We start from the raw sequence: 18,576 nt of genomic DNA on the forward strand, positions 1-18,576 counted from the left end.
CACACACACACACACACACACACACACACACACACACACACACACACGGGTGTCTGGATGGATGAATGGATATTTCTTCTGTTCACTGTTTACTTACCCATACCACTGCCTGGATTTAGGAATTTATCAGCTCTAGTCTGGACTATAGCAATAGCTTTGTTTCTTTCTAGGCAATGGGATTAAGTGACTTGGCCAGGGTCACACAGCTAGTTAAGTGTCAAGTGTCTAAGGCTGGATTAGAACTCAGGTCCTCCTGACTCCAGGACCAGTGCTCTATCCCCTGGGCCACCTTGCTGCTTTGCAATAGCTTTCTAATTGATTTCCTTGCCTCAAGTTTCTCCCCTCTACAATCCCCACAGCTACTAAATTGATATTCCTAAAATCAGTTACCCTGCTCAAGGAATTCCAGTTGCTCACTTTTGCCTTTAAGATCAAATATATAATACATATCTATATCTATATCTGTCTATCTACAGAAAGAGAGAGGCATAGACATACATATATGTATTGTGCTTGTATGTGTCTGTATATAGATACACACACACACACACACACATGCATACACATCACCTAGAACCAGGTTGTGAATGGCTTTAAATGCTAAAAGATGATAGATAGATACACATACATATACGTATATGCATAGATTACTTATATGTATATCTTTATAGCTTCTTACAAGTGATGTAATCTATGTCTACCTATATATATATATATATGCCTGTGTATGTATATCTATCATAGCATATACATAAAGTGTATGTATGCATTTGTATATCTCTCTGTAGTTATCTATCATCTGTTAGCTTTTAAAGCCCTTCACAACCTGGTTCTAGCCAACATGCATATACATAAATATGTATGCATATATACATACATGCACAATTCATACATGTATGTCTACACCTATGTATCTTTGTCTCTGTTTCTGTCTCTCTGTCTCTGCCTCTGTGTCTGTCTCTCTCTGTCTTTCTCTGTCTCTCTCTGTCTCTCTCTGTCTCTCTCTCCATTTGATCCTAGAGGCAAGAGTGAGCCACTGGAATTCCTTGAGCAGGGCAACTATGCTTTAGGAATATCAATTTGGTAGCTGTGTACAGAGTGGATTGGAATCGGGAGAGACTTGGGGCAAGTAAATCAATTATTTAAAACCCTTCACAACCTGGCTCCAGACAATTTTTCCTGGCATATTTCACATTATGCCACCTCATGTACTTTATCTTCCACTCAAATAGGGCTCTTCCTCAGTGTGTAGCAGTGCTTTTCACATAGTAGGCCCTTAATAAATGCTTATTCATTTTTACATAGACAAGTTATTCCCACTTTTTAATTTGATAAACATTTAATAATTTCTATTAATGAACAAAAGAATCAGCTTTGAAACTTTGGGTGCATTAAGCTGATTTTTCTTTTTTCTATTTCCCGGTTCCCTGGGCATTCAACAGACAATTAGACTCAAAAGTCTAAACAAAGTGTGTAAACTCCTGCTGATGTATTGTAAAAACACTTCCAAGTCTTGCTAAATTTGTATGTATAAGCATATAAATAATATATTATTTTCTTATTAAAAAGAAAGATCATGTCCAACATCTCGAGAAACATCAAACTGTCTGGTTTCTGAATTTTGGAGGAAGGATTATCCTCATTTTTTCAGGAGGGAAACTTAGCCGCTGCACAGTAACCGGAGGGAGGAGGACTGTAACGATCTACGTTGCCTCTAGGCTCGCCAGCCCAACTTGTTCAGCTAGATTGTTTGAAGTGAGGCAACCACTCCTCTTTTGCCTCACGGTGTTTTGTTTTGTTTTGTTTTGCTCCTAACCATTCAGGAAGATTGTTCAGCCATATGCAATATTTTCTCTTGATTTAAGCACTGATTACTAGATCCATAATTAATTTTTTTTAATGCTATTCTCTTTCAGGTCAAAATGCATACCTTGGAGGAGAGGGATGTTTTGTCAGTCTGGGTAGAAATGCAAGTGGAGAAACCGACTAAATTGGTTTTTGGCTCCCTATCTGACTTCACGATGCGGCCTCAGTGGGACCCCCATTACTTGTAAGAACAAAATGTTTTACCAAACTCTCTCTCTGACACTTTTTTTTAAAAAATCAACTTATCCTTCATGGTACATACTCAGACAGAGGTGAGAACTTGACTCTATCCCCTAACACATTGTTCTCTGCCTACTTAACAAGTATTTAATAATGGCCTACTTTAAGTAGAACTCTGTATCTGGAGTTTGGAATAGATACAAAAAACAAAAGATGGTTCCCTGCCCTTATGGAGATTATAATCTAATTGCCCTCATTCTATTCCTAAATTATCTTAGTATCATTCTTACTTCCCTACTCTAGGAGTTTGTTATTATGCTAAAAAAAAAATCATTCTCCCTCTTCCTTCCCCTAACTCAGGAAAATATGAGGAAGATGGTGACAGATGTTTGAGTAAACAGAACCATAACACTTATTTCCTCCTGTCCTCATTGACAACTACTCAACTGATTAATGTTAGCACTACTGTCACCCCATGACCAAGTTGTCTACTGTTTACCACCTGCCGTGATCCCAGGGACTTGGAGCACCCCACTGACCCTCCCCACCAATACACACCAGACTGTATAGTTGGGTACCCTGTGAACTATGCCGGCTGTGAGTACTTACATGTAAAGTCATACATTTTCCACACTGGAAATTGATGGCCCTAGGGTATAGGTTCCAACCACTCCTTTTGCACTATAGCATCATTTAGACATATATTGAATTTAGAGCCAGAAGGCCCCTTGGGGATCATCTAATACAGCCACCTCATTTTATAGATCAGGAAACTCAGGTCCAGGCTGATGAGTTAAGGTAATGCAAGTAGAGAGAAAATAATAGAACCAAGATTCAAACCCAGGTCTTCTGACTCTATGAATTTATGATTTTAGTGCCTTTTCTACTCTGCCATGCTGCCTTCACAGAAATCTTATTTAAATGTAAATATGGTAATGTGTGCTTCCTGTTTGGTTGGCAGGGATATTATTAGTGTTACATTAAATATTACCATTTATTTCCTAACCTTAATAAATTAGAGCTCCAATCTTTAAAAATTCTAAAATTCGCTGTAATTAACACCCTGTAATAGACAATTTAATACAATTAAAATGAAACTTCTCTAGGGTTGTGTGTTACATTTGCATGACTGCCAGAATAATACATCATGGTTAATGTCATCATAATGACCCACTGTGGGAAAAGGGAATGCTTTCCACACAACTCCCTTATGGAGGCATTTATGTGGGAATCTCTCCAAGTTCTCCAAGTGGCTCCTAGGAAGAATAATACCAGAAATTCTGTCTCCACTCATATCCCAATTACTCATACCAGAGAGCACCACTGTTCACTAGATATGCTGTGGTGAAGGTTGGTTTCGTCAATTTTTTAATGGAGTGCCTGACAAGGTTAGCCACTCTCTGAGCATCTCAGAACTTATCAAGATGACAAAAGTGATCTATAGAAGTATCTGAAGCTGAACTCATCATCTTCTGCTCAAAACCCACTCCCTCCTTTATATGACCTCCAAGATCCATTCTAGGATTACATTTACGATCCTTTGGTCCCTCTGACTGCCATCTTTTTTATTGGCTGTTACCGTCCCTTTATCACATTCCCCTCAGCAGTTTACCAAATTTTTCCCTTTGTCCTCAAGCTCCCAAAGTCACCCTCACCTATCAAATTCTCAGCAGATGACCTTGCCTCCTACTTCACTGAGACCAAGGCTTTTGGATATCAATACTTGCTTCTCCACATCGCATAACTCCAATGTCTTCACCCATCTTCTCTTTCCCTCCTGTCTCATTGGAAGAAGGGATCTACTGTGCCCCTGATCCCTCCCCTTTCTGCTTCCTTTGGAAGCTTTCTCCTTCTGTCACTGTTTCTCCTGCATAGTTATTTTTTAAAAATAAATTTTTATTCATGTCTTTTGTTTTGACCACCTAATCTTCCCCATATCCCTCTTCTCCCCATCTTAGAGGGTCATCTCATAAAACAAAGAATTTTTTAAAATAAAAAAGGAGGAAAAAAATCAGCAAAACTGATCAACACATTAAAAAAACTGACAATATATTCAATGTTCTACATGCATGGATCCCTTCCCTCTCCCATCTAAAAATGAGTTGGGGGAGGTGTCTTCTCAGAACTCTTCTTTTGAGTCATACTTGTTCTTTTTAATTGTATAACATTCATTTTTGAAATAAATTTTTATTGATATATTTTGTTTTTTATACCACTAGAATATCTCCCATAGTACCTTTCCCTCATCCCTCCCAAAAAGCCATGTCATATAACAATATTTTTGAAAATTGAAAAAAAAATGAAATACTGATCAATACATTTTTTAAAAATCAAAAATATGTGCAATGTAACAAACTCCTGGACATCTCACCTCTGCAAAGGAGAGGGATGAGGATGCATCTCATTTATTTTCTTTAGGAGCATGTTTGTTCTCTGTAATTTTGCAACATTCACTTTTGATTGTTTTGTGGTGGTTCATTCTATTTACATTGTTGTGATCATTTTGTATATCATTTTTCTTGTCTCTGCTTACTTCACCAGATAAGGCAAAGCTTACCATGTTTTTCTATATTTGTTGTTTCCATTACATTCATGTAGCACAATTTTGTGGGCAATCTATACTTTGCCCCAATGTACTTTGATTCCAGATCTTTGCTACCACAAACAAACAAGCAAAACCCAACCTGCTGCTATAAATTTTTAGTGTACATGAGGCTTTTCTTTTTATTATTGACCTCCTTGGGGCATTTGCCTAGAAGTGGAATCTCTAGGTCAAAGAGTATGGACATTTTAGCCAATGATTTGCATAATTCCAAATTGCTTTCCACAATGGTTATACTAACTCACAGCCTCACGACCAATGCATTAGTATTTCTATCTTGTCTCAATCTTCTCCAAAATTGACAGTTCCTCTCTTGACTTTACTACCCTTGATAATTTTCTGGTTTTCTGGTGAGTTATTTCAATTTGAATTTTCCATATTATTAGTGATTTGGTGCATGTTTCATACGGTTGGTAATAATTTTCAATTCTTTTAACTGTTTGTTCATATTGTTTGATTATTATCTACAGGGAAGATGAATTTTGGTTTTATAAATTTGTTAGATGTCTATGTATCTTAGATACCAACCCCTTATCCGAGAAATGTGATAGATTTTTTTTTCACATTTGACTGTTTTGCTCATTATCCTAGATGCGTTAGTTTTATTTGTGCTTTTCAGTGTCATGCAATGTAAATTATGTTTTATCTTAAGTAATTGCGTCTATCCTTTGTTTCATCAAGAATACATTCCCCACAGCTGTGAAAGGTATATAACCTGGCTTCTCTTTTAATTTTTACTGTCTGATCTTTAATATTCAGGTTTCCTGCATCTTTAATTTCTCCTTCTCCACTGGTAATTTCCCTTCTGCCTATAAATATGCACATATCTCCCAGTCCTTAAAAAAAAAAATCCTTCCCTTGATGCTTCCAGCTGCTTGAATTACTACTGATCTATTTTCCTTCTCCCTTTAACAGCCAAACTTCTTGAAAGGCTATTATACTCACTGCCTCCATTACCTCATTACCACTATTAGTCTTCTGGAGCTTGTGATTGGTTATTTCATTGCTCACAGTTCTTTAGTTTTTCAAAGTTGTTTTTCCTCCCAATATTGTAGTCATATAAATTGTTCTCCTTCTGCTCACTTCATTCTGCATCAGTTTGTACAAGTCATCCCTAATTTCCTTAATCCATCACTTCCATTGTTTCTTAGGGAGCAACAATATTCTGATTTATCTTCTTTTAAAAGAATTTTTTGATCCTGTCACTTTTTTGCTCTATACCATTTAGTGGTTCTTATCTCTTATAAAGTAAAATATAAACTCAGCTCAGCATTCAGGGCTCTTCATAATCTAACCACAGTCTATCTACCTTGTCAGCTTTATTTCATGATACTTTTCTACAATTATCATTTACTGTAACCAAACTGGACTACTTGCTATTCCCTAAACACAGCCTGTCCCATATTTTCTTGTGTCATTTCTTTCACCTGAAATGCCTGCCCTAACATCTCTTCTGCCTGTCAAAATTGTTCAAGGACCAGCTTAAATGCCATTTGCTCCACAAAGCTTTCCCTAATCCATCTCCTTCCCCAGGGAAAAAAAATGACCTTTTCTCCTGAACTCTCTTTTTATCAATTTTACTGGAATATAACATCCAGTCTTATATTTGTATACATATCCAATCTCTTCTCTTAGGCTGTAAATTCTTTGAAAGCAAGAACTATGTTTTCTTCCCTTTTGCATTTGTATTAAAGAGACTTCCTTTGATAGGAAAGTGAAGTGAGTTTTGCAGGTGAACATAGATGCTTATGGTTATATAGCAAACAACTTTGCAAAATATATTTTAACTGAGTGATATTTCTTGCCCACACCTTCTGAGGAGTAGATTACGATCATAAAGTATTTATTTTCTCTGTTCTGTGTACTTACAGGTCTTGTGAGGTCATAGACTGGGTGAGCAATGATGACACAATATATCATATCACCTGTCCAAAAGTGAGTAGCAGCAAACCCATAGATCTGGTTGTCCTTGTATCACGAAAAAGACCTGCTAAAGATAGGTGAGTATATGAAGTTACTAGATTATAAACTCCACGGGAGCAGGAGATGTGTGTTATTCATCTTGGTCTGCCTCACACCTAGGACAGCTACTTGAACAAAGAAGACGCTGAATTTGTGTTGAATTGAATCAATTTCAGGTCTTTAGAATCAGTGCATGGTAGTTAGAGTACTTGTATTTTAACCCTTCAAAGATCTGCAATTTCTTCAGTGTGGATACTCCCTCTACTAATGCAGAGGATAATTCCTTTATGCCTTAGTAAACAATCTTCATAAGTTGTGGCTAAAAAGTACATCACCATGAAGCCAATCTGGTGATGAACCACTTCTCTAAACACAGAGAGTCTGGTCCCCAGATGACAAACATAAAATCTGTCTCTAGCCCTGTACTTAACAGTCTTTGGAGCTTGGTGAATGGCACCAAAATTTGTATTCTCTGGCCATAGCCTTTGGGAACCCCAGAGATCAGAACAGGATTTTATTGAGTTTGAGTAGAGACCTATATAGTCACCTCCTCTCTTAATCAAAGACCTCCTGAAAGTTACTCCAGGTTCAAATAATGCTTTGAATCAGTATCTATACAAAACTATACCTCATAAGCCCACACAGGTAACTCTGTTATTGTACCAGTGAGAAGATGCACTAATTCAAAGGAAAAAAATTAAATAGCATAGTAAAATAAGTAAAAACAAATATTTATTGGGCACTTACCATGTGCCAGACACTGCAATAAATGCTGCAAATATAGATACAAGCAAAACGAAAAACAGTCCTTGCCCTCAGGGAGCTTACATTCCAATGAAGAAAGACAACACATAAAAGGGAGCTGAAAAGCAAGCTAAAGGGAAGGACTCACACGAGAGTATGGTGGCAAAGTTCAGAAATTCAGAAATAGAGCCAGGAGAAGGATGAAGACTAGGTAGTCCGGGCCCTTCCCCATCATGGAGGTCTTGGAAAGAACTCATCAATGAGGGAAGTAGCCTGTTCTAGGGCAGAGAGTTCAAACGTATAGGGCTGCCTGAGCGTTCAACACTTCTGAGTCCCGCCAGATCCAGGTTAACACGTAATTGGAAAGTATTTATCAAAATAAATAAAAACGCAATAAAACATAGATAATATTACATTTTAAAACTGTCACTGTGCAGCAGAAATCCTTATGTACATACTAGAGACGCCCATTTCTATTTGAGTAGGACATCACTCTTCAAGGGTAAGAAGGCTGCTGGGGAAGATGGATATTCCAGGATGAGGAGGCCTCAGGAGCTTAAGGAAGGTCCAGCAGGAGGCTGTTAGCTGAGGCATAGTGGCAAAGTCCAGAAAGTCAGAAGCAGAGCCAGGAGGGGAATTTCTCCCCCCAAACACACACAAGTGTATACTCTCCCACAGGTTCCCACCTCAGGGAATACCCATAGAAGGGGCATGTGTGTAAGAAATCCACGTGGAGAACACGCAGGGATCATCTGTGGGATAAGGAAATGTAGAGATAGCACTGATTTTGAATGATGCTCATGGAATTCTTTCTAGATGGGGCTCATTGCATAGATTCCTTATTATTGTTCAAACCTTTTCAGTGTCATTCAACATTGATTCCTCCTTAGAAATCCATTGAAACCTCCTTTGGGAAACAAACAAACAACATGTAACTAGAGCAACTCATGCTCCTGGGGCTGCATGCCTGCTAGAACCCTTCCATAGCTGTACTCCCACAGAACCGCTGCTGTCAGCTGCTGGCTGGTGATTAAACCGAGCTGTGGCTGTCTTTCTCTACTGCTGTTGCAAACTACTAGCATCTCCTGCTTGTCTAGTTTCTGCACTGTGCTGCCAGGGCCTGGTGTCTCTTCTGGGAGGCTTTCTGGTAGGTCTCACCTGCTGCTGGCTGCTGGTTGTTTGCTGAATTGCAGCTGCTACATGGCCTTTTCCCTCCATGAGAGTAATTTCAGATTGTTTAGGTCATAGCCCCAGAGTCTATCTCAGCTCTTGGAGATTAAGTTCTCCAGTCAGCCAAAGAAGCCCTCAGGTAGTGTTTGTCTTTTTAAATGCTTTTCTTCCCTGGTTTTGTAGGCAGGATGAGAAAATCTCCACTCCTTTGAACTCCCAGCAAACAAATCTCCTCAGGAGAGTCATCTAACCTGACTGAAAGTGACTGAGTAGGGCTGAAACCTTTTGCTGTTTTCCCACCAGAAAAGAAGTCCCACCTCCCCTTACTATACACACACACATACACACACACACACACACACAGAGAAATATGTGTGTATATACATGTATATATATGATCAATCAATTGATCTATCTATCCATCTATCTATCTATGTATGTATGAATACTGATTTTCAGTGGTATCCATAGAATTCTTTCTAACTGGGGCTCATTGCATAGATCCCTTATTGTACTGATCAAAAATTCTCAGTGTCATTCATCACTGATTCCTCCTCCCTCTCCTCTGTCTCAGTAGAAGAGGTGTTACTACTCTACGACAAGGTTAATCCCTCTGTCTATACCCTTGAGCCCATCCCATTCCTCTCCAGAAACTTATTCCAGCTGTTATTCTCATGCATCATCAATATCTCCCTCTCTGCTGATTCGTTCCCATCTGCCAACACACATTCTCACATCCCCTTACCTTCCCTGGACCCTTCTTTCCCATACAACCACAATTCCATTTGTATCTTCCCTTTCATGACCAACTTTGTTGAGGAAAAAAAAAAACCTACACCAGATGCCTCTACCTCAGTAGTTCTCAAAGGTTCATGGCAGCTACCTCAATATGTGACAGGAATTGAGTAGTAATTGAATACACAAGGGAGTTTCTAGATATTCTGGGGGTGTGCCATAATTCTTCATGGCAAAGAATAATACTGTACAGTGAGAGAAAAAACTTCTTCCTCTACTTCCTCGCCACTCATTCCTTTCTAACTCTTTGCATTCTGGATTCTAATCCCACTGCTCTTTCAAAAGTCACCAATAAACCTGGAAACTTCTTATCCAATGTGTGGGGTTTTTTTCATCCTCATCCTACTTAACCTATTTGTAGCATCTGACACAGTTAACCAATTCCTCCTGGACACTCCTTCCTTGGCTTTTGAGATAACATCATGCTCTTAGTTTTTCTCTTCTCTCTCTTAACTGCCCCTTCTCTGTCCCCTTTACTGGTGCCACATTCTCTTGCTGATGCCTTAAGGTGGCCATTATCCAAGGTGCTATCTTCAATTCCCTTCTTTTTCTTTACACTCCGCATTGACAAAACATTCATTTTCATAGTTTCCGTTGATTTCCCCTAACCTATCACCTCCAAATCTATATAATCCTAACATCTATCTTCCTGTGCTCCAGACTTGCAACTGTAGCTATCTCCAGAGCATTTTCACCTGGTTTTCTACCAGCGCCTCACACTTACAATGTCTAAAATTGTTTCCTCCAAAACTTCTGCTCTTCCTTCTTTACCCTTTTTGAAAATGGAACCATCATTCACCCAGTGTCCCATGTTCAAATGTTTTTGTTACCCTTGACTCATTCCTCTCCCTTATATTTGTTCCCTCCTCTCTTCTCTCACTAACACCATCTCAATACAGGCCTTTATTTCTACATCATGGATAGTGAAGCATGAGCCTAAAGTAAATATCTGTTCTGTATACTTTTTAAAAAAATATTTTATTTCATTATTTCTCAATTACATGTAAAAAAAACCAATCATTTAAAAAATTTTTGAGTAGCAATTTCTCTCCTTCTCTCCTGCCCTTCCCCTCTCTTTGAGAAAGCAAGCAATTTGATATCAATTATACATGTGAAATATCGCAAAATATATTTTCACATTAGCCATGTTGCAAAAGGAAATACAAACAAAATAAAATATAAAAATAAAGCTTTAAAACATATACTTCAATGATCATTCAGAGTTCATTAGTTTCTCTCTGGAGGTGGATAGTATTTTTCATCATGGGTGCTTTGGGATTGTCTTGGATTACTGTCTTGATCAGAGTAGCTGAGTCCTTCACAGTTGATCATTGCACTATATTGCTGTTACCAGTATTCTTCTGGTTCTGCTCACTTCACTTTGCATGAATTGATGTTAGTCATTCCAGGTTTTTCTGAAACCATCCTTGTCATTATTGCTTGTCATTATAGCACAATAGTATTCCATTACAATCATATGCCACATATTCAGCCACCCCCCAGGTGATGGGTATCCCTTCAATTTCCAATTCTTTACCACCACAAAAAGAGCTGCTATAAATATTTTTGTACAAAGAGGTCCTTTTCCCTTTTATTTGATCTTTTTGGGGTGCAGACCTACTAGTGATATTTCTGGGTCAAAAGGTATGCAGTTTTATAGACCTTTGGGCATAGATCCAAATTGTTCTTTCAGTTGGATCAGTTCACAACTCCATCAATAGTTCATTAGTGTCCCAGTTTTTCCACATCCCCTCCAGCATTTGTCATTTTCTTTTTCTGTCACGTTATCCAGTCTGTTAGGTGTGAGATGGTGTCTCAGAGTATTTCAGAGTTGTTTTAATTTGCATTTCTCTAATGGGTAGTGATTTAGAGCATTTTTTTCATGTGACTATTGATAGTTTTGATTTCTTCTTCTGAAAATTGCCTGTTCATATCTTTTGACCATTTGTCAATTGGAGAATGGCTCTCATTTTTATAAATTTGGCTCAGTTCTCCATATATTTGAGAAATGAGAGAAACTTTATCAGAGAAACTTGCTATAAATTTCCCATTTCCTGTTTTCCTTCTAATTTTGGCTGCCTTAGCTTTGTTTGTGCAAAAAGCTTTTTTAATTTCACATAATCAACATTATCTGTTTTGCTTCCCATAATCCTCTCTATCTCTTGTTTTGTCATAAACTCTCCCTCATTCATTGATCTGACAGGTGCCTTTTCCCATGCTCTTTAATTTGCTTATGGTATCACCCTTTATGTCTAAGTCATTCTCCATTTTGACCTTATCTTGGCATACAGTGTGAGATATTGATCTATGTCAGTTTCTACCAAATTGCTTTCTAGTTTTCCCAGCAATTTTTGTCAAATGTTGAGTTCTTACCCCCAAAGTGTAGATCTTAGGGTTTACCGAATACTAAATAATGACGATCATTTGCTACTGTGTACTGCATATCTAATCTACTCCACTGATCCACCACTTTATTTCTTAGTCAGTAACAGATTGTTTTGATGATTACTGCTTTGTAATGTTTGAGATCTAAAACTGCTAGGCTGCCTTCCTTCACATTTTTTTTTCATTGATTCCCTTGATATTCTTGACCTTTTGTTCTTCCAGATGAATTTTGTTACTATTTTTTCTAGCTCTATAAAATAATTCTTTGGGTAGTTTGATTGGCATGTCCCTGAATAAGTTAATTAACTTAGGTAGGATTGTCATTTTTATTATATTGGCTTGAACTACCAATGAGTGATTAATATTTTCCAATTGTTTAGATCAGTCTTTATTTGTATACAAAGTGTTTTTGTAATTGTGTTCATATAGTTCCTGGGTTTGTCTCAGCAGGTAGACTCCCAAGTATTTTATATTGTCTGCAGTTATTTTAAATGGAATTTCTTTTTCTATCTCTTCCTCCTGGGTTTTGTGGGTAATATATATAAATGTTAATAATTTATGTGGATTTATTTTATATAATATGACTTTACTGAAGTTGTTAATTATTTCAGCTAGTTTTTTAGTTGATTTTCTAGGGTTCTCTAAGTATACCATCATATCATCTGCAAAGAGTGATAGTTTTGTTTCCTCATTGCCTATTTTTATTCCTTCGATGTCTTTTTCTTGTCTTATTGTTTCTAGTGTAGTATCAAATAGTAGTAGTGATGATGGACATCCTTGCTTCACTCCTAATCCTTTTGGGAGGCTTTAAGTTTATCTCCATTATAGATAATGCTTGTTTTTGGTTTTAGATAGATACTACTTATCATTTTAAGAAAGGCTCCATTGATTCCTATGCTTTCTAGTGTTTTTAATAGGAATGGGTGTTTTATTTTGTCAAGGACTTTTTCTTCATCTATTGATACAATCATATGATTTTTTGTTGTTACTATTATTGATATGGTTAATTATGCTGATAGTTTTCCTAATATTGAACCAGTCCTGCATTCCTGCTATAAATCCCACCTTCCACCTCTCTACCCTATACAGAAGAGAAAATGGGCTGAGGTTGTAGAATGGAATATTTATGTTACATAGAGGAATTTCTTGAAAGAGTCCCAATTACAGGAACATCTCCAAAAAAAATTATAAAATCTTCTGCTCCACATGCCTTTAAAAATAAGATAGAGGGGCGGCTAGGTGGTGCAGTGGATAGAGCACTGGCCCTGAAGTCAGGAGGACCTGAGTTTAAATCTGGCCTCAGACCAAACACTTGACACTTACCAGCTGTGTGACCCTGGGCAAGTCACTTAACCCCAACTGCCAAAAAAAAAAAAAAAAAAGAGTCCCATTTGGCCCTACTTTCAGTTAGTATGTTCAGACATCTCCCTTCTCTAGGAGAAGGAAGCTGTCACTATTACTTGTTAATGTGTCATAGTCGAGATCCATTTGTCATTTTTTTAGCTGTTTTATTTCAATGCCAAGGCCATGAACTTTAGGTTAGAACCAAGATTCTGAACCTTACATAATGAATTTTATCATGACCCTTCCCTGGAGGGCATTGCTGCAAATAAAAGTTTCTTTGCTCTATTACTAGGCAGAGTTGCTTTTTCGTACAATAACAGGCATAGAAGGCAGACAAGACGTTTATTGGCCTTTCTGTGATAGCTATGAACTCCATATAAAATTCTTTGTCTCATTGTAAGTAAAGCAAACTCTTACTAGACCAGAGTTTTCCAAGTGTTCATGTGATCAATACTTACTATCTTTTGTCTATAAGTATTGTAGTTGTGCTTTTCTTTCTCTGTAGATGAGAACTACCTCATGCATGTTTTAAATGGAGATGTGGCTTTTATAAAAGAAGTTTGTGATGGGGGCAGAAATTAATCAACAAGAGACAAAATAACAGGTCTCCTGGTGGCAGCATGTAGTCATGGAAAAAGCCTTAGATTTGAAGGTGCAGAACCTGGGCTCAAGTTCTGCATCTGAGGTTTCCTTGGTGACTTTAGGCAAATCACTTAAACTCTTGGAGCCTCAGTTTCCTCATCTGTAAAATGGGCCTGATAACAGAGTGATTAGAGGCAGTGGTGAATAGTGGATAGGACACTGGACTCACATCTGCTAGCTGTGTGACCCTGGGCAAGTCACTTAGCTTTTCTGTGCCTTAATTTCCTGATCTGCAAAATGACAGGATTAGTTCTAATGGTCTTGAAGATCCCTTTTAGCTCTAAATCTATGATTCTATGTCCTCACAAGAGTGTTGTGACACAGTCATTTGTGAACATTAGGTGGGAGATCTTATTGGTACACAAAATAGGGAGCCAGTATAACACTGGGAATAGAGTGGCAGACTTGGGCTCAAATCCTTTCTCAGACAATTAATTACTAGCTTGTGTGACCTTGGGCAAATCACTTAACTCTGATCTGCCTCAGTTCCCCCATCTGTAAAGTAGAAATAAAAAATAAGACCTACTTTACAGGATTGTTACGAGGTTCAAATAAAGTGATATATGTAAAGTACAAACCTTAAGGTATTATATGAATGTTAGTAACTGTAAATGGTCTGGAGGCAAGGCAGTATGAACAAACAAGAAATGAAGGGAGAAGAGCCTGAGAAAGATGATAAACTGAACTAAGAGGAGGCTCTGGAGGGAGTATCTTAGAGAAGGTGACCAAGGTGGCTGGCTCTAGCGGAAATGGCAAACGCTGGACACAGGGGGCATTCTGCTTGAGGGCTGCTCCAGGGATTGTATCTATGATGGAAAGGCCATCCAGAGAATAAAATGGAAAGGGCTGTTGGACATCTGCCCAGGTGGTCATTTTGCTTACAATCACCTGGGAGTCTGAGAGAATATAAAACCATTTTCTTAAATCTTTCTTATCAAAATGAGGAGGCCTCCAGTGAGAATGTCATTGAAAGGGGAAGGCAAAAGTACAGATTTAAAGGGGAGAAGGTGTAGTGTGCAGAGAAGAGCTTGACTCGGACAGAGACAAAGCAGCAAGGATGAGAGTAGACGAGACAGATGGACAGATACTCTAAGCTCTCTCCTGTTTTTCATTTAAACAAACACTAAAGGGGCAGCTAGGTGGCACAGTGGATAGAGCACCAGCCCTGAGTTCAAATCCTGCCTTAGACACTTACTAGCTGTTTAACCCTGAACTACTCACTTAACTTTGACTGCCTACAAAAGCAAAACAAAAACAAATAAATGTTTGGGAAAGTGGCAAGGCCATTTAAGAATTGCCTAGGATGCTCTTGGCTTGTGCTGTCCCCCTACATCCTTCTCTAGATTCCATCTGTTTCCTCCCTTGCCTCACATTTATACGTGAGCCACTTATGTGTGGTCACTTAGGAGCCCACTACTTATGGAGTAGTGGAACAAGCTTAATCCTAAGGGGTGGGCAAGAAGGAACAGAAAAGTTTAATAAAGACAACCCATGGGCAACAGGAATAAAAATTAAACTGAAAATTGCCTATGCCTAAACAGCAGTATCTAGGTAGAAAGGCACAAAATATTTGCAGTCCCTTTCCAAAACACTTCTTTCACCTCTATCAATACTTCATAAATTTGAATGTGCCCCCTCAATAAAGTTCCCATAGAGATTGCTGATCTAAAAAATCAGGGTCTTGATAGAAGCTACAGGTTGGAGTGAAAAGAACATTGGATTCAAGCCCTGACAGTTCAACTCCTAGCTCTGAAGTTTATTAGAAGTATGACTAGACAAGCTCTTTGATTTCTTCAAGTCTCGGTTTCCTCCTTTGTAAAATAGAGATGATTATATTTAGCCCTCCCTTGCTATATATAGGGAAAGTGCTTGCAAACCCTCAAGAGGTAGGTATATGACAGTCTGTTTAAAGTTTTGCTTCTCTCCGAATGAGATGGCCCCTGCTGTACTAGGTTTGCTTTGTAATCACTGTCTTTTTGCTCAGACATAGTCTTAATTTTCTGTGACAACTGAGGAAGCTTCCTTTCCTCCTCCAGTAACACTTATGTAGTAGCAATGAAGTCCATCACCCTGGCATCTGTCCCACCTTCTCCGCAGTACACCAGAAGTGAGGTCGCAAGTGCAGGATTCCTGATACAGGCTGTGGACAGCAGCTCCTGCACGGTGAGTTTGCTAGAACATCTGCTGATCTGTTCTGCTTTTGGGAGAGCAGACACAGAAAAATCTCCTAATTCAATTCTGCAATAGAGGGAGGGCAGGCTTAAAAATACACTCAAAGTTTGAAAGACCTAAGAACTCTGACCAGCTCAGTAAGCAACCACAATTCCAGAGCACCCACAATGAAGCTTGCTATACTTCCTCCAAAGAGGCAGTGGACTCAGAAGGCAGACTGAGGCATATTTTTTTGACATGGGCAGTGCTGGAATTTGTTTTGCTTAACTGTGCACATTTGTTTAGAAGGGTATTGCTTTTACTTTTTTTTTTCTAATTGGGGGAGGTAGGAGGAAAGAAAATAGACTTTTGCTAATTGAAAAAAATTTAATAAAAAAATTTGTTTTCAGTGACTTATGGATCTTGGTCCTAGAAGCCTGAGACTTACCCCTTGAGATCTATCCCAGAACTGATTCAGAAATTGACCATAAGGGGTCAGTTTATGGCCTCATCCCCATTAAAGAGATGCAAACCCCAACAAGATGTTCTATGTTAAAAAATTTCCCATTTTATAAAAGTCCAGTTTAAAAATATATATGTGTATATATATATATGTGTGTGTGTGTGTGTATATATTTTTCTTTCTTTTTGTAATAGGTATCATACCTGAATCAAATTTCTTCTAGCACCCTACCTTATTTTGCTGGAGATATTGGTGGCTGGTCAAGCACCATTGAGGAAACAGCTACTTCATGTATCCAGTTCATAGAAGAAGCAACTAATGACAGATTTATCAACAAATAATATTTTAAATAGTCCAGCTCTTAATAGACCAGTCTGGTCTGTTTGTGAACTATCCATTTTGTGTATTACTCGCAGCAGTTTTTGATTCTGAGCCCACTTTCCCCTGGCATCCACCAGGCTTGTGGGCCAGTGAACTAATTTTTATATTAGCCTAAGTAAAATGGAAACATGGAGATGCTGACATAGCCCTCAAAAACCTAGGATCATCTCAGTGTCACAGTGAGGCACCAGAGTGGATCTTTAGTGGAGTGTACATTTCACAGTCAGGTTTAAATGATTGTTCATTTGTACGCTGTGCTGGATCCACCATGCCCCTGCTCCCCTCTGCTGGCTTGGATAACTGAGAGTTGACTGTTATGTGGTATTTTATATATTATGTAAATTGATATGGAAGCAGGAAAGGTGCTCTTAAAATTTTTTTTTATTTAAAGAACTAAATGGTCGTAACAGTGTGACTGGTGTGCAATTTACATCTTTGGAAAACCTGAAATGAAGACTGGTTAGAAACTGAATAGTTGATTAATAGGATGACATTGTTTCATGGGAACAGCAGGTGCCTGTATGTCAGAAGCATCTGACAAGATGTATTACACTTTTAGAGCTTGAAATTAGGAGGACATTAAAACATAATGGAATTCAATCAATTTCAGTAATAGGAACTACTTACTGGTGTCATTTAATATATATTCAAGGTGGCTGATCAATTTAGTATCTATTGCTATATATACATGTGAAGTACCTGCAAAATGTGATATCGAGAGGTAAAAGAACATTAAGTGAACTCTTCTTTCAGAACTATTACATTAGCACTTTATTCTTTGACATTCATTCTTCTACTCTAGCTATCCATGAATTGGATTGGTCCTAAAGGCAAATCAGCATTTTGCAGGTGAGCCTCCTCTTTGGGGCCATCTTTCTGCAGTCTAAAGAACCATTTCCCTGAGTTCACTCAGGTTCTTATGAAGTCAGGGCTCTCTTCTTAGCATCCTAACACTGTTGGCCACCCCTGCCAATCCTCCACCCCCTCACACCTTCCCGATATAAACTTGTTCTAATTTTTTTGTTATCATTTTCTCTTAGCATCTCTAAAATGGGGTTTTTATAAATAAAATCTAGAGTTATCCAAGGCTGTTTTTCTGGATTCATTAAAAAAATGAAATAGTGACTATAAAGACTAAAATCACTGTACACATGTTAAATTCAGGAGAAAAACAAAATTTAAAAATGACATATAGAACTATAAACTTAAAGTAACTTAAAAATGTTTTTCAAAAATTTTAACTAAGTTTTTTGCATTACTTCTTGATATAAGGAAAAATGTAAGCTTAGTAATACAAGGGCAGTTAGACCACAAATTTATATTGCAGTATTTTTTTTAGCCCTCTCATACTGTCAGATGGCCCATATGACTGAGATTTCCAAATACTGTCTGCTTGCCCTTAACAACAATATGGTGTTTGGGTTTGCACCTCCTGAAGCCTTTTCAAGACTGTAAAAGTTTGGTTAGTTGTACGGTATGGGTCCAGCTTGATATTTCTCAGATGTAAAGATGCTGTCAATTCTAGTCTTTAATGAAGTCCTTAGCAACAAAGGATGGCCCCCTCCTTGTGATTTTGAGGCCAAATCAGAACCTTCCTAGTCATTCAGATCCTAAGCTCCTCATATCCCAGACAGAATCTCTTCTAGTTTTCTTTCTGTCCCCAAACAGTGAAAACTATTCTTTTTTATTCTTTTTAAAGAACTTTATGTTTATAGCTCCAACTGGATCCTTCTCAGGAAGGTTCAGGATGGACTTAAGCTGAAGGACCCACTTTTTAATATCAGAAGAGTTTAATAAAGCACTTAACCTAAGGTGCCTAATGCAGGAACTAGTTGAAAATCAAAGTACACAGCACCTTTCTTTTAAGGTTTTTGGTCATATAATTATGGTA

The 18,576-nt window shown here is 38.0% G+C and overlaps 1 protein-coding gene across 1 annotated transcript in view; it reads left to right on the forward strand.

Annotated features, from left to right (window-relative positions):
- The window catches only part of ACOT12 (acyl-CoA thioesterase 12), a 74,071-nt gene extending 57,403 nt beyond the window's left edge, over nt 1–16,668 (forward strand). Inside the window, 4 exon segments of the mRNA XM_027864321.1 lie at nt 1,917–2,050; nt 6,520–6,648; nt 15,727–15,853; nt 16,499–16,668. Coding sequence (XP_027720122.1) covers nt 1,917–2,050; nt 6,520–6,648; nt 15,727–15,853; nt 16,499–16,645 — 537 coding nt within the window. The 3' untranslated portion in view covers nt 16,646–16,668.
- Nucleotides 16,669–18,576: the final 1,908 nt, after the last annotated feature.

Source organism: Vombatus ursinus, unplaced genomic scaffold (assembly GCF_900497805.2).
Source record: "Vombatus ursinus unplaced genomic scaffold, bare-nosed wombat genome assembly UNPS02014774.1, whole genome shotgun sequence".
In the NCBI taxonomy this organism is placed as follows: Eukaryota; Metazoa; Chordata; class Mammalia; order Diprotodontia; family Vombatidae; genus Vombatus; species Vombatus ursinus.